The sequence below is a fragment of the Strix uralensis genome, chromosome 7, assembly GCF_047716275.1.
Source record: "Strix uralensis isolate ZFMK-TIS-50842 chromosome 7, bStrUra1, whole genome shotgun sequence".
NCBI classification, from domain to species: Eukaryota; Metazoa; Chordata; class Aves; order Strigiformes; family Strigidae; genus Strix; species Strix uralensis.
In genome coordinates, this window is record NC_133978.1 from 11,926,685 (window position 1) to 11,951,606 (window position 24,922).

General features: G+C 39.7%; 1 protein-coding gene across 1 annotated transcript; it reads right to left on the reverse strand.

The window, feature by feature from the left end:
* Positions 1-1,960: 1,960 nt before the first annotated feature.
* MMRN2 (multimerin 2) lies at positions 1,961-23,974 on the reverse strand. The gene is made up of 7 exons (XM_074874428.1): positions 23,615-23,974; positions 11,345-11,467; positions 9,381-9,487; positions 7,920-7,988; positions 6,493-6,666; positions 3,487-5,397; positions 1,961-2,467 (listed from the first exon to the last, which is right to left on the reverse strand). The coding sequence occupies exons 1-7, from the start codon at positions 23,896-23,898 to the stop codon at positions 2,079-2,081; spliced, it is 3,057 nt and encodes a 1,018-aa protein (XP_074730529.1). The 5' UTR covers positions 23,899-23,974; the 3' UTR covers positions 1,961-2,078.
* Between the last annotated feature and the right edge of the window lie 948 nt (positions 23,975-24,922).

Consider the following 24,922-nt stretch of genomic DNA (forward strand, 5'->3'; position numbering starts at 1 on the left):
ACCAGACCTGTAAAAGTCCTGTCTGGATGAAATGCTGTTCGATCTACTACCTACCATGTCCTTTTCCAAGTAGCTGTGTGGTTTTTGTTCAAGCTGAAGCTTTCTGTCAAAACTTTAAAAACAAGCAAAGTGTTTTTAAACATATATATATCCCCTCTCTGTATTTAATTGTGGAACTTAGCTGGTAGTTGTGGAATTGGTGTGCACTGAAGATGGGAAGTTCCTTGAGCTACCCTGACCTAGGCAGCACGCTTGGCTTGGCACTGCAGAAAGCTGCCACCACAAAAGCCCATAATTGGAGGACCCCTGGTAAAAACATCTAGGCCACCCCACTATAGGAACTTTGTACACAAAGAACACAATCTTACAGTTTGATGCTTTTCTTCCTTTTTGACATTTCACCTTTTCAAAGTTTTCTTCTCTTCCTTCCCTCAGATATTAGAGCAATGTGATGACACTGAGGTTGCAGACACTTTGTGCTGCCTGCCACAGAGCAGTGCAAGATGTGGCTTCGTGTTAGGTAAACGGGGAGACTTGGCCCATTAATCTCATGTGAAAATCAGCACTGGCTAGGAGTAGATGGGAGATCATTTTTAGTTGTTTGCTTAGTTGGAATTTTCAGGATGGAGAATAACAATCTTCTCAGCAAGTCAGTAGCTGAAACTGCTTTGTAGCTTTATTTCAAAAGATACCTATTGTCTGCTTGTCAAACTGTTGTCTTAAGTGCAATGTGTATTGGTACCGATGTGGGTTTTTTAATAAGTTTGTGGTTTAGTGTTGATTAGAATACAAGTAGGTGGGGAGAAAAACCCTTAACAGCAGGATAGATTTCCATTAGAAAATGAAACCTTAAAAGGGCATAAAATACATGAAAAGAATTTACCTCTTTCATCAAAAATATTGGAATTCCTAAATGCATTTCATTTTGGCAAATGTGATTGTCTTAATATTGTTTTGTAAGACATTGGATAGACAAGGAAAAATACCACAGTAATTGAACTTTTCTAAAATGAAAGCCTTTAGGATATTTTATTTGTCAGAAGAAAAGCTTAGGATGTGACCAGACATTGTCATCTTGAGATTTTTGGAAATTCAAAAAAATTCCACAGTTCAAAAATTCTACTTTTTGGTTTACTCTAATTATAAATTTATTTTATATTCAACAATGACAGCAGACCAATGAGCTTGGTTTTTTGCTGTTAGTTTTATTTGCTTGCTAGGTTCTAAACTATTTATTAAATGCTGAACTCTGGGCTGAATTCATTATACTCTTCAGGATTATCTTTAGAAATAAACTGCATTTTCACCAGTATTTTTTGAATATTGTTGACATTTTCCAATTGTCTACATGTAGATGTAATTCATCTTAACAATGCTATATTACTATTAAATTTTTGCAGTGTAGTTGAAATACAACGCAGGCCCAGAACCAGAAAGACTGGGCCATTTCTAAGATCCTTGCTCACAAATACTAGGGGTACATCTTACTGGGTTTGATCACTCTCTTCTAGTGTTCATGTTGTGCACAGACTGAAACATTGAATTGGAGTGTGTTGCAGAAGTTTCCAAGACAGCCTGTGACTGTCTGTGGTCCACAGAGAACTACAAGGTAAAATTGTCCCATCTTCTTGTTTTTAAGCTACTGTTCACCAAATATGAGAGTTGATATGTACGGTCCTTCCTAAAATCTTTTCCTTGCCAGTGGTGGGCATATTTGCCATGGGAGGATACTCTCTTGCCAGGGGAAAGGAGAAATTATTTATGTTATATGTGAAGAAAGTCCCACAAAACATTTTTCTAATTAGGTGCAATTCTCACAGTGGAAGGATTTGGGAATGTGTGTGCTGATACATTTGGAGTCCAAACCATTAGCTTATGACTTGAAAGAAAATCCCATTGCTGCTCATATGCAACTAATCAAAAGCCAAACACTTCCAGAAAAGAAGCATGAAGACAAATCTAGGGTAGTGCTATGTTTAAACACATGCAGTAGGATTGGATACATCACAGATGAAGCAATAGTGAATTGATCCATTGCATCTATGGAAGGATATCAATAAAAACCAAAATGTCACTATTCAAGTTTTAAATATTAGGAATCCACCCATTGTTGTCCCAGGTGGACTCCGTTTCACTACAGAGCCCTGCAGCAATTCAAAGCATACTTTCTCCCCCTTCTCCATTTCCGCCACAGCAAAAGTAGTCATGGTGTTTCCATTTGGCGTTTTCCTCTGACTACTTGAGAGAGTTCTTTTGTACCCACGGCTAAAGGAGAGTTGTCCTAATGCTGGTCCTGAACTAAACTCCACAGAGATGACAAACAGGTAGACGCCTTTATGCGGTGCTTTAAAGTAGCCATGTTCAGGGAAATAGCTGTTTCCATAATTGAGGTAAGTTTCATTAAACCTCAGAGTTTTTTCTTTATCCTTTCCTTCTGAGAATCCCACATGGAATGCCACCAATGAGTCTGAAAAAGAAAGAGGAACACGATTTTAACAGTAAGCACTCTTCTCTCCCCAGGATCATCAGCATGGGAGGTAGGGTGAAGCCCTATCAGGCCTGATTTCTGTATGCCCGTTTGTAGAGCTAAATGCTTGAAATGGATATGTGCCTGGGATTAGATCAAATGGTTCCCTGGAAATATCTGAACCACTGCTCTTGGAAAAGTACAAGCCTGAGACCACCCAGGAAAAAAAAAGTATCACTTTTTTGCTGTCCTAAAAATAAAGTAGTTTTAAATACATTCTCTGCTTATTCAGTCTTAACTACAGTTTTGTGGCACAGATGCCTAAAGGTTCTGATTTTTGCTCTATGTTATGGACATATAACAGGGGTTACAACCCTAAAAGCCAATGCTAAAGCTGTGATGGTTGTAGTTACCAGGTGCTTATGGCCACATGTTTACAGGGAAAAGGAACTGGCCAGTCACAGTGAAGTATAATCTGAAAACTTGTCTCTGAAGCTTAGCCATAAGAGAGAGAGTATGCTCTCTGGTCAGTCCTCCCTATTCCACCTGTGCAAATTATAGAAGTTCATTTAATGTATCCATTTGCATTAGGAAGTATTTGGTGCTTTGAGTGTGCTCCTTGTAGACTCAACAGAGAAAAAAGAAGCAAGACCAGGAAGCCTAGCACTCCCCATTAGCTTCAAAAGAGAAAACTGCTACTGCATTAACATGAGCATCTACAAACAAAATTTGTGTTCTAAACATCTGAAGTGAATTAGTTTAAGGCCAGTTTCCCAGCAGCTATAATGGGTGTAATTTTATTGGCCTCGAGCAAAGTGCAGCAGTGTATCAACTTGATTCTCACTCAAACTGTTCATTTTGATGAAGGGGGAGGATGTAAATAATCTCAGAATTTCTCCCTCCAGCATCCTATGAGATACCTGACTGGTATCAACTAATATAGTCTGTGTGTGGAACTTTTAGCAGAGCCCGGAAAGAAGCTAGACCTGCACACGAGCAAGTAAAAGAAAAGAACCCACCTTTTTCCAAAAGTTCTGTCTGCACTGTATTTTTTCCACTTATCATTTGCATATTTTCTCTGTTCTTCTCAGACTTTTTCTTGTCTCTTTGCTTGCTTTGACCTTTCTGTTGCCTTCTCACTTTTCTGGTCAGCATTGACTGAATCTTTGTAACATCCAGACTTATATTTGAGGCAACTAATTCTTCATTGCTTCCAAATAGCTTTTTAAAAATCAGTAGGTGTTCCTCCATCTTCTGCTTGATGGTTGCTAAATCTGCTGAGAGAATTTCCACAGAAATGTTGAGTGGCTCAATTACATTTGCTATTGTATGATTGCAGCAGAGATTCAGGTCACTTCTGGATTCATGCCTCTTGATTGCCAAGCTCAGGTGTTTGATATCATTCTTCAGAGTCATGATATCATTATAAGCTGAGCTATCCAAGGAGTCATCTTTGGCAGCCTCATAGTTAGGTTCCATATGTTCTACCATGCTGCGCTGACTACTAACTTCATCTAGAGTAGAGGATGTTTGGGTTTCTTCTTTGGGATGCTTAGGAGATGTACGAACGTCATGATTATTTTGTTGACCTCTCTCCAAGAGATGAAATCTTTTAATAAGAGATTCTAAAGTCACATTTTGTTCTTGGAGTTTATCTGAGATATGTCTGAGAGATTCTTGCAGCTGAAATACTGATGATATTAGGATACTAGGATCCTCTTCAAACAAGACTTCCATAAATTCTTCTCCCAGTAAAGCCTCCAGCGCTGCTTCATGCCGCATGGCATCTTCCAAAAGAGAGCCAAAGGAACTGTTGAGATACTTGATGTGTCGATGAATTTCTTCATCTTTCATCTTCAAGAGGCCTATGTCTTCTGAAAAAGCCGCAACTTGTGACTGAAATTGTCTGTTTTCTTCCTGACGGAGATTAAGGGACTGATAGATAGATGGAAAAGCTGAGGAGAGCTCTTCAATTTCATTCCTCAAGAGATCTCTGAAAACTGACTCTAAGTGCTTCATATCCTTTAAGTTTGATTGGGTGCCTTCAAGGGAATAAGTGATATTCTTTAAATCTTCCTCCAGTACATCAGTGTCAGAAGATATTCTCTGGCAATTACATTCCTCCATGTATCTCAACAGATCTGAATAGTTTTCCCGAAGATTTGAGAGAGTATAGTTGAGCTCTGATATCTGCCTTTCCATTGCTGCTCTGTTTTCTTCCATAATAAGTGATTTCTCCATTAAAGTTATTGTAAGATCCTCTGGTCTATACTTTGAGATATTTTTTTTTAACTCCTTAAACCACCTCTCTAAAACTTCAATATTCTGAAAGGCCACATCTGACTCCATGTAAAGTTCTTTAAGCTGCTTTGCATGCCCTGCCAGAATGTCATTTATTTGTCTGATGGTTAACTGCGTATTTTCATCTTTGGGACCGTGATGTGAGGAGAGTTCAGTTAAATTTTTTTTCAAAGTCTCAAATTTAGTTTCAAGGTTATTCTGCTCTTGTTTCATGTTTGCCAGGCTGTTGTTCAAAGCTAAGAAATGAGACTGCTGTATCCTATGAAGCTTCTTGAGCTTTGTGTCAGTATCTGCTTTGATCATGGTGAGATTATGATGAATACTAGCCTGCTGCATTTGTAATTGGTTCTCTATATCTCTTTTCACCTGACTGACTTTGACTATGTTTTCTTGTACTTTTGATTCAAACTTAGTTCCCAGCTCCTGGAATTCCTTCTTGGGCACAGTGCTCTCTTGGAATCTTTCTATGCTTTTCTTGTTGGCTTCCACATCAAGGGACAGGTTTCTTACAATGTTTGAGAGGTTCTGTAAGCTTCTGTTGAAGTTTGCCCACATTGGGTTAAAATGCTTCCTTAGAAAATTCTCCACATGGGGAAACAAAACTTGCTGCAGAAACCTTTCCTGTAGATCTGTTAACACAGTTTTAAAAAAAAAAAAAAATTAAATTCTTCTTTTGGAACCCATCTTATTTGACCAGTGTAACTCAAGTATGTGTTTTTCTACAGTAATTGCAGTGTTACTCCCCAAAATCTGACCACATGATAAATTTTGACAATTGCAAAAATAGCCTAATTTTAAATCAAGGTTACTGTGAAGCACATTGTGTCTTTGAGTCTGCAGACAATAACTTAGATATGTATTGACTGCCACATTTAAGTCATAAAAATACTCCATTTTGAAACTCCTGGACAAGCAGTTTTGTAAGTGGCCATAACTGCCTATTTTTACAACAGTTAGCTGGTGGGCTCTTGCTTGTTTGACTGTCTCAGATGCTTTTGTTCTTTTTCTGATGCTTTCTACAGTGCACCTTTTACTTCACAAAGTTATACAGCATCTTAACAGCTGAATATTCCAGGCCAGGAATAAATAACTTGAAAAATCTGTACTAGGTGTAAATTATACTAAGGCTTGATTTCTAACTTTAATGTTCAAACTTGAGCGCCTTTCAAGTTCACTGAGGGCAATAGTCTGTATCATTACAAGATGTTTCTGTGAGTCAATGGCTTACATTAGTAGTTCAAATTCCGTAACTTTTTTTCCCACTCCCATGTATAGCAGGAGCAACGTTCAACAGAAGGGTTGAATGTTACATTTTTTTACATACACCAGTCTGATACTCTGCACATCAGAGTGTATAGCATGAGCATGGAAGAGAACAAAAACCAAACCTAAACTCTGCATCCCCATAGAAGAGAAGAAGCCATAGAAGCAGAATAGTAAGCTAACAAATTTTAAGAATAGGAAACCTCTTTATTCTGTGGTTATTCTGGAATTCTAAAATTCCAGAAAAGTACAACAGAAATCTGCTTTTCACCTCAGTTCCCATTTCAAGTTACTCTTGAATTTGGTTCATTCATTTGTGTTGGGATTGCACCCATTTTTTCTCTCTTTAGAACCAACCAGCAGACCAAGGAATATCAGGGTATTTTTGTTTTCAAGTTTTCTGATCCATGTCATTTTACAGGGCCTGTTGGCTGGCTGATATTCTGCATCAGACTTCTCACCTGAATTGCTCTGGTTCACTTCTAACACCATGCTTGTACCGTTGTTTTCAAATATTCTCTGTAAGTCACCTAAGTTGCTGACTGCTTGATGAATATCACTTTGAAGATCATCCAGTAAAGCCTCATGATTTTGAATGATTTCCAACATTTCTCTTGAATCCACTGATGTTGACACTAATCACAAGATTAAAAAAACAAAGTCATGCAATGGAGTGCAGGGACCAGGCAACAGGTATTCCTACAAGACCTCTGAGAACACCTGTGTACTTCTTGCTCTGAAAATTTTGCACTGACATTTAGGGGATTTGTTGATTTATAGCACCTTAACTCACAGTTTCTTTGCAAAGATTTTTTTCAACAGTGATGAAAACATATTTAAATATTAACAGAAGAACTTCAGCCATGCTAGCCATGATGGCAGTAAAATGCTCTTCTTTTGAAATCTTCCCCATGCCATAAAAATGTTCTGGAATAATAAGTCCTTTCAAGCCACTGACTGAAAGGTTAGCAAGGTTTAACAACCCAGAATAAAAGGAGAGGATGAAAGAGCAATTGGGGCGTTCCACTAAGGAATCAGAAGCATACTGTGTAAGCATCATAGCTGACTCTCACTGAGGGCCCCATTAACTGATGTTATTCTAAACAAATACCTGCTAATTTGAGCTGTAGGTTTCAAAGTGTACACTGAGAGTTGCAGAAACTGGTATATCCCACCTGTGCCATCCTGGGGGCCTCTTACCCTCTGGAGTTACCTTTGACTTTTAATGTTTTATAAATTTAAGTTGTGTAAAGCAACTGGTTATTCAGTGCTGAGAGCATAATATAAAAATTACTCTCAAGGCCTGCAATACTACCCTGAAGCCAATTTCTAGGAGATACTCAATAGCACTGCAAGCCACACCATTTCCCAGAGAGTGAGGAAAGGTCCTTCTTAGATACTGAGAGTGGTAGGATGGAGTGCCTGAGATACGAATCTACAGTACCTCATAATAATAATCTCAAAGCTACTGGGTAGCTGCTCTAAAATAGCATTTTGAATAGGTTGTTTTTCTGGTAGACTTGTGAGCAAGCATGATGTGCTTACCTGTGAATCCACTTAGCAGAGCAAGGGGTAAAATATCCATGCCATTGAAAGGTTTAACGCTCTGTACCAGCTGGCATTCTCACTAGGTATGGCTGATGACCAGCCAGCATACAACTTTGAAACTTTTGGATGCTTTGTCTCAAGCATTCATGTAGTGTTATAGCAAAAGCGCTCATTTGTGCCTATAAATGTAGGTGTGTAAGAGCTTTCATAAATATTGCTTTCACTAGAGGTATTGTCCATAGTTTATCATGTTAAAATTGCAGCTTAAAAATACATCTTTTTTTCTGATCAGTGACTGAGAGGTAAAAGAATAGCAAGCAAAATAATTTCAAGCACATACTGTGGTTTGAGAACTCCTCTTCTTCCCATCCTTCTGTTTGATTTCTTGGCACCAGAATAAAATTGGGATCTGCAATTGAGATGTAATACATCTGTGAAAATGTTTTAGATTATGAAACTACTACAGTTCAGCAAGGCATTGCAGGGCAATTTCATGTGTAGTGTACCTGATGGGGAGACAGGCTTCTGCATTTCTTAGGGAAAGAACATCTTGTCTGGAGAATTTACTTTGCTTGCGGTGCAGTACTGGCATACAGCATTGCATAAATGGTAGTGCTATGTGGTAGGGTGAGGTTTTTTTAACTTGTGCTGAGTTACTGCTCCTAAGAAATAAGTCTACTGCAAATTCCTCTTCCTTGTTCCACAGTTACCTGAACATTCTGTTGGCACCAACTACAGTGAGTGATGCTGTACAAATGAAGAGAGAAAGATGGAGCAGCTGGTTTTGGTCAATGAGTGTAAAAAAAGAGAGACTAAACTAGAAGCACTGCATTTGGTAATTATCTTTCCAACATTATAAATGTAGGTCAGGCTGGGGCATCACCTAGAGATAAATCTATGAATAAAAGCTATCTGTCAAGAAAAGCTAAACCTACAGAGATAAAAACAGGCACTCCCATTTTATCTGTGGAGTCCGTAGGTGAGATAGACATAGATTGTGTGAGAATTTTCACACAGATGTTTGCCCTTTTTGTTATGGTTGCCTTAATTGCTAGAGGGAATTACCTTTTATCTGTTTAAATTCTCTTTCTGCTTTTGGAGTATTATTTGTTAAATCCTGCCAATACCATATAGCACTCCAGTTCTTAAACCACACTGTCATCTCTCTCATGTAATAACGATGCAGCCGCACACATAATTATTCAACAGTGCAAAGAGTTGAGTAGTTTACTGTATGTAAAGTCTATTGCTAGAGCTTCTATCGAAGTAACACTCTGGGCTGCTGTTGTTCTTGTGTTGTAGAGCTGCTCCCCCCTCTAGGAACCGGTATCTGTGGGCCAGGGTAAGCAGAGAGGAGGCAGCAGTGCAGACTGGAGAGGGAATGCGGCCTAGCTTGTTGGAGCTTGGATACGTTGTGATTTCCCTAGCCAGATGGCTGGCTGTGGGGGCATTTCACGTACTAGTGTTGCTTTCTGATGTCACCAGTTTCTACCTGGAATTAGGCATTCCTAGATGGACTTGTACGTCGACAGGCCCCTCTGGCAAATGAATACCTTCCTCCATGTGTAAAGATTACAAAGCTGATACTAACACAAGAGTAAGTAGTTAATGCTATTAGCTGCTAATTGCAATTATTCCTTGTTTCAAGGTATCAGTGATTTGAGGATAGTAGACCAAAGAAAATAAGGCACCAATTCTCAAAAACAAAAAAAAAGGAAAAACAAATAGACAAACTTATTTCTTGCCGCTGTGACTGGCATTTAGTCATTAATTCTCACGCTTGTTCTCTAGCTCTCCTTACCACGCTGTTCACAGTCCTTGCCAATAAATCCAGGGCAGCATTTCCACTGCAAAGACTTCAAGACCTTCTGTTTCACTTGATAGACTGGCTTCAGAGCTGTCCTGTACCTGGTGAGTAAGGGTCTGAGCATTAGATTGCAAGTTATTGTCAGCTGGCATCACTCGGGGTAAATTCACTGACTCTAGCAGCAGTCTGGTGCCAAGATGACTAACACAGAGCACAGTTAAGAATTTTGCCCCAAACTATCGCTGCTGCTTAGTAAAACATTTAGGGAGTCCACAGCAATTTTTTTTTACCCTACGTAAAATTGCTTTTCAGGATTACTGTTTACAACAGGAGGTGTGTGCGCAGTCTTACATGCAGACAGAATGTAACTACTACTATTCAGTGAGCAGGGCTCCAATGGTCTGCCTCACACATTAGTGTTCTTCAGTAGATTTTTTTTCCAAATGTGTTGGCACTGATCTGACACAAGTCTGAGAAATGTCACAAGTGGCAAATTTATGTAACTATCAGAAACACAATGGTAATATTTATCATATTAGAGTCTTTTGCAATGAAGTTTGGACTTGAATGTCTGTAATATTCTGATGAATTGTAGAGAAAGTTTTATTTTTAAACAAGTATTCCAAAATGTCACAGCTACTGAGGATACAAATTTGTTTAAAAACTCCACTAGAAATAATCATGAAACTTTTTTTTTGTTCAAAGAGAAATGAATTGTATTAACAAATAACAAAAGCACTTTTGCAATTGAAGTAACTACCTAGATGTGAAAACATGTAGATGAGTATGAAATGTTATTTTACTTCAAAAGTGTGTTATCAGTCAATGCCTCCCAACTTTAAAAATGTCAGTCCTGATACCTTAATGTACACTATTGGCTTTTACCAGTACTCTTTGGGCAGTCAGTCCTTCTGAAAGAAGATTAACCACTTGGGCGATTACACATCTTCAACTCCTGCCATGTAAATGATCTCACTGATGGCCACAGGCAGAGATTTTTTTTAAGTTATGCATGTGTATTATGACCTGAAAATCATGGAAAAGGTATTCATCACCTTGCACTCCTCTACTTGATGACTTGGAAAGGCAGTTGTTCTCCCAGGTTACTTAGGTACATGAATCAGACCCTACATCACTTTGGTGTTCAATCAAATGCTTTAATTCTTTTTAAAATGTGTCTTTAAATCACAGAATCATAGAATGGTTTGGGTTGGAAGGGACCTTAAAGACCATCTAGTCCCAACCCCCTGCCATGGGCAGGGACACCTTCCACTAGACCAGGTTGCTCAAAGCCCCATCCAACCTGGCCTTGAACACTGCCAGGGAGGGGGCAGCCACAGCTTCTCTGGGCAACCTGTGCCAGTGTCTCACCACCCTCACAGTAAAAAATTTCTTCCTTATATCTAATCTAAATCTACCCTCTTGAAAACTGTTACCCCTCATCCTATCCCTACACTCCCTGATAAAAGAGTCCCTCCCCAGCTTTCCTGTAGCCCCTTTAAGTACTGGAAGGAAGCTATAAGGTCTCTCCACAGCCTTCTCTTCTCCAGGATGAACACCCCCAACTCTCTCAGCCTGTTCTCATGAGGGAGGTGTTCCAACCCCCAATCATCTTCGTGGCCTCCTCTGGACCTGCTCAAGCAGGTCCGTGTCCTTGTGTTGGGGGCCCCAGAGCTGGACACAGCACTGCAGGGGGGGTCTCAGGAGAGCAGAGTAGAGGGGGAGAATCACCTCCCTCGCCCTGATGGCCACACTTCTCTCGATGCAGCCCAGGAGACCATTGGCTTTCTGGGCTGCAAGCACCCATTGCTGGCTCGTGGTCAGTTTTCCATCCACTAATACCCCCAAGTCCTTCTCCACAGGGCTGCTCTCAATACTTTCAAATACTTTTGAAAACATCGTTTAGATACTTCAGAGAAAATTCTGTTTACTTCAGTGGTTTTATTTAGCATACTTACATGATCTTCTGGCAGTCTGGTGCTCCATTTAGACAGGGCTGTTGGGAGTTGACAATGTACTTCTCCTTCATGCAGGCTTCTATGTATGTTACTAACCGGGACTGCAGGAAGGAACACCAGTTCCTAGTGGAAGACAGACATGGGAAAGGAATTTGAAATAGGTCTTTTTAAGTCTCTGCTTGTAACAGTGCCAAAGAAGAGTGAAATGCAGAAGTGCCTTCTATTTTTTTCCTTTGTTTTTTTTTTTCTTCCCCAGCTGGATGATGAGGAAAATGGAAAATGCATGTTAGCTTCTCCTTCCACTCCCAGTTAATTTGTTTTCATTTGGGATGTTTATCTGAGTTTGTTACTAAAGGGTTGATTGTCTGAACTTTGATGCATTAGTTCCATTTCCAGCCCTTTCATTTAGCAGGAGAAATTTCCAACCCATGATAACCTGCAGGTTAACGTCACTTTAAATATCAAATTGCCTTTCTTGACATGTTGCCATTTCAGATGCCTAATGACTGACTCATCAGGTTGAGGCAGACTGCTTCTGAAAACTTAATCTGACATGAACTCCGTTAATAATCAATGTCTTCCTAAGTATTACTTCTTCAAGATAATACAGTAATTATTATTTTATTAATACATTATTTTATTAATAATTTTATTAATTAGACTAGCTTTGAAATAATTTCTCTCATCTCTTACAGCAAAACAATATTGGAAAAATTAGGGTTTTAGTTTTATGCTTCTTGGGTTTTAGTTTTATGCTTCTAGCAAGGACAACTGAGTTTTACTAGTCCAGTAAATTTTTCAAGTCAGAATTAAATAGGCATCTATTAATCTCAGAGTGTAAAAATTTATTAGCATCTGATTAATTAGTAACTGCAATTATTGTTCATAAACTATGCATGTATTCAACACATTTCAGATAGTGTGTTTACAGAAGTTCACCAGTTAAACACCAAGGGATCCTACCATTCTCTCTGGATAGTCATGAGTAGAAAAGGGATGTGACAGTTTTGTTTGGACAAAGAAGCTATAGGGAGACAAGGGGTTCCTGCTCTCTCACTGTTTAACTCTGGCTACAAAACCTTCTGAGGAAGAGTCACTCAACCAGTAATTGCATTTTACAGATGATCTGTCTTAAAGACAGTTTGGCTACATGTCCTGCCTCTTGTAGGAGAGCATCTGTAGTGGTTATTTCTACAACTGTGTGCACACAGGGCCTTTAGGAAGTTGCAACATGTCACTTAACAACACACTGATGTTAAAATATCCTAGTCCTCTTCCTTAGGGAAAGTTGGGGTTGAGCAGTGGGGAGAGAGAAATTAAAATATTTATTACCGCCCTCACTGTTGCAGCTAATTTGCCTTAACTTTCCAGAGCATCTGGATATATAGATGGGTCCAAACTGGCTGCCAGGTTAACATAGTTAACCTGACTGGTTCCTATCCTGGAAAATGGAAGCAGGGACTGGATTGAGTTCCCCTCTTCAAAAGAAGATGTATTTTCTTTGAGGGATGAGGGGCTTACAGCTGCACACCAACTCTGGCAGCTCAGCCTCTGTGGTTTACACTCTGAAGCAGTGACCTCCCACAGCCTGTGCCACCATGTGACCCATGAAATCCAGCTCATCCCTTCACAGCAGAACCTGCACCACCTCTAAACATCCCTTGATGCTCGCTGTGTTGGGGCTGTTAACTATTCTGAACCAAAACACCAGTTAAGTTACAGTCTTATTTTCCAGACAGGAACATTGGTGTGAAATCAGTTGCAAAAGGGATTTGAGGCCTTCATCACTCCCTCATGGTAAAACATCTTCACGGGAAACAGCTCTCTAATTGTCATGAAATCAGCTGTTCTGGTTGAAGACCACTTGAATCTCAAAAAACTGAGCTATTCTGCTCTGTTAGATGTCCATGTGACAAGTATATTAGTGATGGCAAGTACTGGTCATTATGTTTTCGGGTTTTTTAACACTGTTCTTCCTGATACTGCCACTGACAATTCAGTACTTGAAAGTTTGTTGCTGGAAAGTTTTAATGCCCAAGAGTAAATCTGATGAGTGAGCAGGTGCTATTTTCACATGATTTGGGTTTTTCCCCCTCTGTCTGGCCTCTTTAGGGGTCTGCTGTTCTATCTCCAGTAGAACAACATCCAGTATCTTTGCAGCCTTTACTATGAGTCTTAGAGCTTACTGGTGTCAATATATGCAGCGTATCTGTTTAAATGAAGCCTGGATAAAAATTAGAAATCATATTATGTGTCATTATGCATATTATTAAATGCCTTTCCTGTAAGAAATCAACACTAGTTTCTCAGAACAAAAGTAATATCAGACCTTCTACCATACTGATCATGTCAGTTGGGGTATTTAGAGACATCAGGAGGTCCTTGTACTCCATAAGCTTGTCAGAGCTTGTGTTATAATAGAGTAGAGCATTGTGTGTGGGAGAGAGCTGGGTCTGATAACGAACAACTAAACTTTAGGCAGTATATTTTTAAATGGGAACACGGGAACCAAATCTCTGATAATCAGCATATATGGAAAAAGTTTGCCCCTCTGAGAGAGTCGCAGAAACAATGGGGGACTGAGTCCCGCACAAAAGCAGAAGCTGTGGCCAGAGCAGCTGGGCAACCAGGAAAAGGGGAGGAAGCTGCAAGGAAGCTGGAAACACCAGGAGGAAAGGGCAGACAGCCTGGGCTAGCTGTGAACAGTTCACCAGACTTGCTGGGACATAGACCACCGTTTTTGCTCCCTGGTTTCTTAAGGAAAATGTGATAGTGATTTCAGCAAACACTCATGCAAGCAAAATTCTGCATCTCTTAGAAGCAGGGGCAGGAATCTGGCAAAGCCTGCGGCGCTAGGAAAGCTGAACAGGAATGCAGGCTGCTGCAGCCCTTGTTGTGATTTCAAGCCAAAGCAGCTGGGTTGATGAGCTGTAGTTTTAAGGCCTTTGTAAGTGACTGGGGGAATTTTTGTGCCTATTATCAATGGGAATCTTCTTTCCTATGGGACTGAACCAGAAGACAAATCCTCAAGTTTTTATTAAATCATTGTTCTTCAAGAGTCAAACACTCTGCTTGGATCGCCAGGCGATTCAGTCAAAGCCAGCAGACCAACACACGTGCTCTGGCTGATGTCTGCCTCCAAGGTGTGCATAAGTCTGCCAGGCTCTAAAGGCTGCACCACTTTTCAGTGCTTGGTATGAGTTGAATAACTCTGAAACAGAGACCTGATTTGTGCTTGTGTTTAGGCTGTCCTCTCTCACGTGCCTGGCAAGCCATAGCTGGGAGTGACTTCTCCCCTTCAAATCATCTCTGCTTTTTTTTCTGGGGAAATAAAGTCACCAGGTGCTACTCCTAGAACTCTCTGACATCACTGCTGGGTGCAGTGTCTTGGGTCTGCCAGTGGGATGTCTGCCAGATCCAGGCAGGGGTCTGCATTCGGTGTGGAAACATCCTTTTAAAATAGGATTCTTTGACTTTAGTGTTTTGTTCTTTCCTAATGAAAACAATCCACTCCCCATGAATCATCATTTGGGTTGATTTGTTTTTCTCATCATACACAGCTCCCAAACAAGTTCTTTGAGTCATGTAAGCCATACAAATCTATACGAAACATGTACATGCATCAACACGTGTGTGAGCAAGATTGTGGCATTGTGTGACTCTGAGTACTTTTGCTATATTGCACATGTAAATGTGTACACACATTTAACAGAAAACAGAAGGATTCCTTTTCAAAACCTGTTAATGTGTTGAAGGTAACTGGTGGGCTTCCCACTTGTAGAAAGGGGTCGTGTTGTATCAAAAATTGAATCAATGGTCGATTCCCAACTTGATGCCTACTTTGGACAGTTATTAGTATTGTGCAGAATGAATAGCATGGAAAAAGGGGAATTTGATAGACTCTCAATAAAAACTTCCTTTAACAGCGATCACATTTCTTTGTGTCTGGTTTTCTTTGGTGCCCGCTCGCTAATTCTCTCACTTGATCTTAAAAGCTTGTTTGTGGAGCTGAAGGGCTACATATTGTCATGTTTCAGTTTTAATCACAAAAACTTTTAGTGGTTTCAAGTTCCATGAAGCTTACCAAAATTTATTCTTTCATTGAATAAGTAAATAAGGCCTATCTTTTCTATCTGTAATGTGTGCAAAGGTGAAATTATATCGCAGTATTTTTTGCCCATCTTGTCAAATGCTTTTTTTTTTAAGGAAACTGCTATCTGCAACTAAAAATACTCCTTAATTCTATTAGCCTTGAGGGAAGATATGTCATTCTTTAACGTTAAGTGGCACAATGTAAAGACAGAAAGGCTTGATCTAAAGTTCAGTGAGGTGAGCAGCTCTTCTGCTGGCACCAGGGGGCTCTGAATCAGGCTGTGAAGTTTCAAAGAACTGCTCTTTCACAAATAGCACTTTCTTTATTCAGCTGGTTTCTGGAACACAGCAGCTTTGTGTTCTGCTTCTATGTTTTTTTCCCATCTTTGTAATTATGTCGCTTCATTCACTGAATGAATATATAACCAACTTAACACTCTCTGCTTTTATTCTCTTTAATACAGTTTCCTTTTGATTCAAGCTTCTGCTGCCAAGGAGAGAGAGGAGTAGAAAGAAGTTGCTCATGTGAGGAGAGCAGAAGAGCTTTCCAGTCTGGTGAATGGTAAAGTTTATCACAATACTGCAAGTTAGAGCAACGCTTGCGGGAACCCTAGCAAGTTTAGGGCTACAGATGTTTCAGTTGTTCAGTTTTTCTATTTTAAATCTCAAGCAAATAATTCTTTTTTTTTTTAACCAGAAAAAAGCATCTGAATAATTTTCTTTGCTAGACTAGGTGGTATTTTTCCTAGGTTTTTTACTAATCTCCTTATTTGAATAGAGTCTTCCTATGCATCTATCCACTTTGCCTTATTTTGAGGCAAGTGTATTCTACTGTCTGAGATTAAATACATCTGGTGACAAAGCATTCTGTATTTAAATAAGATTCAGCAAATTTAGCTTAGCACAATCTCCTTTTATTTGAACCTCTTAGGCCTTTACACTAAAAGCTGATCTTGAAATTTTTTTTTTCTTATGTTGGATAATATGTCAGCTTTGACTGAAACATAGCAAAATGCAGGCAGTTTTATCTCTGATTTTAGGATTTGGCCAGGCCACCTTATATCATATAAAACAAAATAAAGCCCACAGAACCAGGAGATAAATCAAGATGGCTGGTCTGCAGTAATTATCACTCTGCCCAGGTGAATATGGGGTAGTTTCTTTTGTCATACACCGCTACACCAACAATTGCAGCAGGATAGGGAGTGTGAGTAATGCCCCCCAGCTCAGCTAGGTACTTACATACTTAATTTTTCTTAGTTACAGTTCTCATGACTGACGCTGCAATGCATAATTTTAGATGCTTCCTAGGTCAGTGGAATTTTTGCCTGAACAAAAGCTTCAGGACTTCTCAGGACATTGTTTTTCCACAAGTTTTGTTATTCCTTTGGCTGTACTAGTACAACTGAGTTGTCCTTCACATCAGTTTCCTCAGGTTTCTGTTCTCAAGGAAGCCAGTTTCTATAATTACTTTGAAAACTGTCCAGCCGTTCCTGTGGCTACCACTGACAGGGTGCAAAACTTTTCAGGTCCATAGCACTTTCTTTTTCTACACAGTGTAAAAGGCACCAAGATAAGCAATTATTGATGCTTAAATGTGCTACAAGATGATAATAGAGGACTATGTTCTTCTAATTTAAACAAGTGATTTTCAGTTGACTTGTACAGAATGACTCCTAATTTATACCAGTTGAAGCAGGAAAAAAAAAGAATAAGGCTTTAGCTGTGGAATAATCTAGGTTCTGCTTTTCTCTCAGTGCAAAATTCTCACTGACAAGAAAAAGCAGCCTCAATAAAACAAAGGTAAAATACCACATTTAAATTAATCTAAACTAGGACTATGCACATCAGTTTTAAGACAGATGTATCTTTTTGTTTGTTGTGGAATGCAGAAAGTGTTCAGCTGCCGAAAAAGATGCTGGTTTTCTGAGGAAACATGGTATGCCACTGGGTTTTTAATTTGCAGACAGTGAGTGATCACTGGTGGTCTATCAGTGAATTCTCCAGCTCTTCCTGAGCGACCAGGAGCCCTGTATTACAATCAGACAGCAGAAACCCATATTTCTCTGTCTTTCCATTAGGATGAGTAGAGCTCCCTCTCAGGGTCTGGGATCTTCCTGCGACTGATCCTACGAACCACTCTAGTTTTCAGTGGGGTTTAAGCAGACTGATTGATTTGCAGTTTACCTCAACAAGCTGGGCTGAAAAGAATGGCAGTGATAGTTTCAAACATGTGGATTTCCACACAGTGCTGGAAGTGTTCCAGAGCCCTAAGTAATGCTGGTTGAATGGCACTTTTATTCCAACAGTAGTGCCAGTTAGTCTGTTATCAGCTGGGACTTGTCCTGCAGAACGTCCTAAAAACTTAGTGCAGTGAAGGCTTTCTGAGAAAATCCAGTCCTGAACCTGGAGCCTCACTGGGAGCAGGAGCTCAAGAGAAAGCAGGCTTGGCTGGGAGCTGGTTTTGAGCCAAATCCAACTGTTGTACAAGCTACTTCAAAGAAATAAAGGCAAGAGGTTTTTCCTCTTCACAAAGCATCCACAACCGTTACCTCATTTATATTATCCTTCCCACAATAGAAGCTCTACAGCCTGTTCAGAGAGGAGCTTACATGTGGATTTCATCTTTTGACTCCTGCAGACTTAAGTTCACCCCTAGTATAGCATGCTCATTCCTTTGTCAGAACTTGTCTTGAAGCAGGAATTGCAGCCAGTGACCACCAGCTAGCACAGCTGTGCTGATGTCAGCAAGTCAAAGATGCGCAGGAAGTCGAGCTTGCAAGATGGCATGGACTCAGGGTGCAGACAGGGCTTTCCCTGATCATGTTTTGGGTATGCATGTAATTTTGTTCAGGGTTGGCCACTGATTGACCCACACAAGTAGGAAGATGTCAGATCCACGTGGTAATAGTGCTGTGGCTATGCTGAATCAAGAGATTCATTGCTATTTGCTGGAAGAATGAATTGCTGCAGCTTGCACTAATGAGCTGGGAAATAAAAAAATCTTTTGGGCACAGAGGGTTCGATAACTCCTGTATTGCATGCAATGAAGCTATGTCATTTGCATCAAACGTGTTAATGGGGACTTTGATGGGAAACCATTGCTTCTGTTAATGCACTTGGCACTGTGAAAACTATTGTTGAGCACTCAATAGCCATTCCACTAGTTTGCAGGATGTCAGGGGCTGAAGATCACATTTAGCTGCATTTCATCCAGACCTGTTTTATGTTAAGCATATGTTCTATGCCCCTTTGTGGGAAATTCCATAAGCTTCCTAAGAAAGTCCCAGTCTAGTTTTGAAAAAATAGATGAGTCAGAGTGAAACTGGTCTTAATTAAACCAATGGATGTTTTCCTCTAAAAGCGGACAAAAAAATAAGCCCTTAAGATTGAACATTGTTCTGACTTTCCTTAGAATAAGACTGATTTGGGTTTTCTCTGCTTGTCTACACTTTGGAGGATAGTTGTTCTGCATTTTGACACCCTGGGTAATCACAAAAAGAGGCCTGCTTCTTTGTGGCTGTCTCGGTGCTGACTTAGAGAAAGAGGTGTGTGTTTCAGTGAGATAACAATGCACCTGGCTGACATCAGGAAGCCTTCCTCTAATTAAGGGTGACTTCACAGAATTGTGTGTCCAAACCTCAAAATATGTTAATACAATTAAGGAATTACTTATGCTGAGGATTTCTGCCTTTCCTACTTATAGTTCAGATGGTGGGGTTTGGGGATTTTTTTGGTTTTGTTTTTTCATTTTTTTGCAGACACATTGTAATTTTAAGAAAAATCCCCATAGATGACAGGCTGAGTGCATGTTTGTGGATTAAAGAGAAAGAAGGAAAACTAAACCATCTACCCAACTGGAGGGTAAATCCAAAACAGGGGCTACTTGGCAATGATTACACTTTTGGAAAGACAGAGAAGTTCTGTTAGACTTTGTCATAGATGGGGAAACTAGCTTTAATTGCTCTGCTTCTTCCCATTTCATCACCACATTCCATTTCTCTCTTACTAGATGAGCCATCCATTTGGGGACCAACTCTTCCAGTGTGGTTACTGAGGAGGAAAGTTAAAAATAACATCTGCTTTTTCCTGAGATTATTTTTAACCTGGAATGCTTAAGTGATCTGGTTTACAGTGTTACTTGACAGGCAGTTCAGGCCAGCTGTGGGTACAGGCACCTTTGGGCTTTGCTGTCAGACCTAGCATGTGATGGGATTGTACCTTTTATATGCTTCATTTATCTTTTTTTTAGTGAAATACGAACACTAAGTGCATGAAATCTGAGTTGTCAGTCTGACTGTTCTTGGTGCTATGGGCACATGGATTAGATTAAAGCCAGCTGACTGCGATTCTGCTCAGTGCTGAGAAAAGCACTTGGGCTACAGTGCTCCACTAACGGTGCTTCAGTGCATTGCTTGATTTGAGAAATAATCTGTTTGTAGGGAGAAAAAACAAGCCCTTCTGAGTGTAATTAGGGTAGAGGTCTTTCCATGAATCTCTGACCAACAGGGAACCTTTCCTTTCAAAGGCTGGGTCACCACATTCCTGGCCCCCATACAGCCGCATGGACAAGGATGTGTGTGTCCAGTTCTGTCTGCCTGGGTCTGAATTGTACAGCCTAAGGGAGGGCACGCAGCTGTACACTTCCATGGCCCTCTCCTCCAGCTCCCCTGAGGTCAGCTCAGCACCATGACTTGCTCAGGCATGTGTCAGTACCAAGTGTTTGATGGAAGAAACTCTAAAGAAAGAAGAATCTCCAAGGTGGCTTGTCAGTTTAGGACACTTTTCACCAGTTATCAGGTGTGTCATCCACATAGCAATTGTCAGGATAACAATAGTGGTGTTTATCTCATTGACTTACTTATTATCCCTTTCAATATGACCTGATCAGACTGCAGCTGAATTGGTTACACCTAGTGGTAAGTATTAGAGTAGGTGATGAGCAAATGCAAACCTAATGCAAGCTCTTATTTGATATTTACCGTGTCAATTTTAGAACTTCCACATATGTGGTCATGTCCCAAGCACCTTTTCAAACCTCATTTTAGCTGCCTGTAACAACAGGGGGTTCCTGTGAAGTTCTGTATTAGGCATCTGTTTTATATGGGGAATGAATTGTGAAAATTTATTTATTATCTATTTTGGCTATTATGCATTGAGTATTTATGAAATCCAGAACCTGTTTTTACTGTTCTTACTCTTCATCTTTCATTGCTAAAACAAATGCTAATATAGTCCAACAATTTTACACTACAGATCTCTTCATATACTTGTGCTTTCATTTCGCTTTTTAGTTCTGCTGAAAGTTTGGGGACATATGGACACATTTACCTCAGCTATAGAATAAAATATCTAAAGTCAAACTGACCAGCTCATATGAGGCACAACTATTAGGGGGAAAAGAAGAAAAAAAGGTGATTTCCTTTGTAAAACTGGCCTCTTTTGATAGTTTTGATTTTGTAAGTAACATGTACAAACACTTGTCCACTTAGAACATGTAGAGCTTCTCCTGTTCACTCAGATACAAGCAATAGCTGAGATATTAAGCTGTTGCATAGTTCTTCCTCTAAAGAATATTTGAAACAAAAGGACACATTTCTCTTTTTTAAAAAGTCACCTAAAGGTCAGTGACTTCTTACTGATTTTCTTATTTTAAAACTCTTATTAGAATAATCTTGTTATTCTGAGAGGAATTCATCAGTAAAGTAACATATCCAAGCATTTGACTGGGAGCTAATGAGTCATTTCACCTTACATGCTGAAACAGAAACCAGAGGATTCTGTCTGACTAATTACCTTAGACATATTAGTCATGATGGTCTCGATTATTCAAGTAACTACTTGAATACAAGAATAATACTACAATAGAAGAAAAATACTACTATACACTTTTTTTTTTTTTAAATCTGATAATATTTTGTAACAACCACTATTGCTAAAAATAGGGAAAATAGCAAGAGGTTGGAAAAAACCATCATTTTTGTTAGGAAATGATAAGAGTCAAAACTTTGTCTCAGAGACAAAGTTACCATAGATTTTGTTTGTTTGTTTCCTAGGTCTGAAAATAAAGTATTTTCTTATTTCAAAAGCAAACTAGAAGTGAGACATAGTTTTGGTGGAAAACTATTCTCCACCACCCTGGGCTTTTTTATAGCATTTGTCCCCCTATATCTCTTAATTCCTGAATAACTCCTGATGCTTTTCTTCTTGCTTTCCTCTTTAGAGATATAAGCCCAGTTCCTCGATGTTTTTTCCAGGGCATAAGTGACACCTGTAGGGAGGAAATACCAGATTCATGACAACTTTGTCTCTGCAAAGCAGGATACTCCAGCCATGAGCACCTGATGTGCACTTGAGGACTTCAGGCTCTGAAGATACATTGCTTCAACCATCTTCAATACTTTTAGAATTTGGAGTGCAGTTACAAGGGGAGCTGTGCTGACCCTTCTTATTCACACTCTTCCCCCCTCACTTTTGGACATAATTCCTCTCAAAGTCTCAAATTTATTTCAGAAGATATACCAGCTTCCTGGGCTTGCGTGCACTATAAATGTGATAGCTCTAGCAAAAGAACAAATACCTTAAAGCTACTGCCAGGCTACATTTTGATTGCCTGTAGTCATCAACATAGCTTTATAATTGGGAAGAACATTATGATTTGAATCATTATGAAACTATCTCCATAAAAGTAGGAAGTATTTATCTTCTTGGAAGGAAATTAGGGTGAGTAATAGCTGGTGCTGAACTCAATTACACAAGCTGGTACTGAACAAATTTACATAGCAAAGGAAGAAATCCCTATTAGGACAGTATTTTACAGCATCTTGCTGACCTATACCTTTCTACATTGCTGAATTTTCATAGTACTTATAGTTTTCAGAATGCTTTTGGCATTTCAGCTGACAATCAAATGATTACCACCTTGCAGTATAATGTTGAAGTCCAGAGTACCACTTAGACCTTGTTTTCTTCCTCTGACAGTGTCTGAAATGCATTAGCCAGGAGTTGGTGAATTAACAGTGCATGTCGTTATTGAACACTACCCATTAGGAAACTGGAAGTCAACACTTACAGGCTTTAGAAAATTACTTAATGGTGAGAGGTACAGATTTATGGGAAGATGTAGCGTGAAGGACAAGGGTGTTTTGATACGCTCACCATGTTACATGCAAAAGGGAAGCCTTAATTTTACATGTAGATGATATTAGAAACAAGATTGCATACTTTAGTTTGCATGAAAGGGAAGCATGACACGAGCAAGATTTTATAGTCTCTTTCCATCCCCCTTTTTTCCTTTCATCAAGAGCATTTAAAGGGAAAAATACCAGGGCATCCTAAAGCACTGAGCTGTGAACAGCACTCACTGTGCTGTTTCAGCTCTCCCAAACAGGGCTCTGCAGTACCCATCCGTCAGCGCTATAAAAGATTCATTCACTGTCATGCTTGGTTTTCATCTATTTTAAACATTTGGAGACCTACTTATGTGCTCTGTAAAACTTACAAAAATCACAGTGTTTGGAAACCTTTCTAGTGAAGCACATGCCTTTTCCACTCAGGATGGCTACTCTTCTGCTATAGATTACTATGAAAAGCTTTCCACTGTCATGAAAACCTTTTAGGCGGGTTGAATTTGTAGTCATTTTCAAACTTATTTATTATTCCTTATTTTGTTATATTTACTCCTCACTATTTTTGTTTTGCTAACATCCTGCCATTGTCTTTCCCTCTCCATTTCCTAGGCCCAAGTCTGCAGCCAGGCACATTCTGATGATAGGCAAAGGTTGCAATGATCAGCGAAAATAATCAACATTGGTTTGTGGTGAGAAAAAGTCAGTAAGTGAATTTCCTCTAGTTCTGCTTTGCCAGAAATAGTGTTGTGTTTTATGGTGCTACAGCAGAACTGGAAGTCTTCACATCTGCCAGGTGTGTCCAGACCCCTAACCCCATTCTGCGCTCTCGGTCTAGTCAAAGAGCCGGTCCCATCTGTGGTTTCATCTTCCACAAGCAATTCAGCTTTCTGTTTCTGTAGTTAAAACATTTATCCTGTTTGGATATAGATCAATCCCTAAAATATATTTTAATGAGAAACTTCTATTGAAAATGGTCCTTTACCAACAGGATATAAAGGTATCAGACAGGATTGCACTATCATTACATGTAAAACATTGGGGTACTTACCCGTTTCGGGACTGTGGGCTCGCAGCTTCAAAATCCTCTCTCTCTTCCTGATGTGAGGAGATCACACTTGAAGGGTAATCTGGAGTGTCTTCCCTGAGCCCTTCTGCCTGCCAATAACCTTCTTTCTCGTGTGACAGAGGAGTCCTCTTGGGGTATGCAGAGGTCTCATAAATTTGTGGCTTTGAGCTGTGCACTGAACCATCATGATATCCATGATGGGCTGAGTGTTTGACCAGCTTTGCCAATCCTATTGTATTACAGATGAGCAAAAGCTTCACTAGCATTGTGGGGTTTTTCCCACCCAGTTACACCTGTCTCTTGTTCTCTTCTCTGAAGCTCAGCCTGGATTAATTCAGGAATGCTGTGGCAATATTCTTTAACTGGAAAGTTGGAAGAAGGAAGGAAAAAAAAAAATATTTGTAACAAAGAGCGGAAAAAGCTTTCGACCCTCCCAGCTACTGTGGAAACGTCCGTGGCTATTGAACAATGTGAGTCTGGTTCCTGTGTGGGGCTCAAATGTCTCTGACTGAGGGGGGGAAAAAAGGTGGTAGGAATATAGCTTATTGAAGGAACTTCTGAGCTTGGCTGCCTTCTAAACTTATCTGTGAACAGGAACTCGGCTTTTATCAACTGCCTTCTCCCTCAGGCACAGGAAAAGGATGTTAGCTTAAAGGAAAGGAAGAGAAAAGAAAGGAAAGAAAATATTGAGTAGTGTAACAGACTCTCATTACAGTGCCAGAAAATGTCACAGGCCTGCTTGCTCCAGTGTCTGCACATGGTGGGTTTTTTTCTATGATTTAAAGGCTGAAATACTCTGGCTTTAGTGGCAGAATATTCATGGTAGGTACAACAAATTATGGGCATTAAGGGAATCAGAGTAAATGCTCAGCAAAAAAGAGCTTATAAACATCAATTTTTGTGTGGCTTTTGCAAAGTAGCTCTGTGAATCATACTCTGTTCCCACTTTAGTGGAAGATTTTAATGAAGTAGTCCTTCAGAGAGGTCAGGATTATTGAGCATTTTTAAGATTTCTGTTTGGGTTGTTATCTCTGGATCTCATGCCTAAATTTTTTGTGCATTTTTAATTAGTGTTACAAAAAAACACTTGCCAAGAGCTGCTGTAAAGAGCTACCTGCGTCACCACATCCTAATAATAAGTTTAAAAAAGGCTGTGGAGGTTGGATGTAGTTTTCTTACTGGTTTTGCTTTACTTGATGGTGCTGCTTTTAGTTTTGTTGCTATCGTAAACTGTATTTCCTTTCTCACTGTCTTACAGGGTGATGCACTCTGGCATTTTTAAGAATAAAA

Excerpts from the sequence above, each read along its gene's own strand:
- MMRN2 (XM_074874428.1), bottom strand. The coding sequence starts at position 23,898 with ATGCTAGTGAAGCTTTTGCTCATCTGTAATACAATAGGATTGGCAAAG. Across the intron at positions 6,667-7,919 it reads AGAGGAGTTCTCAAACCACA|TGTCAACATCAGTGGATTCA; the intron begins GTATGTGCTTGA and ends TCTTGTGATTAG. Across the intron at positions 5,398-6,492 it reads AGTGAACCAGAGCAATTCAG|ATCTACAGGAAAGGTTTCTG; the intron begins GTGAGAAGTCTG and ends CTGTGTTAACAG.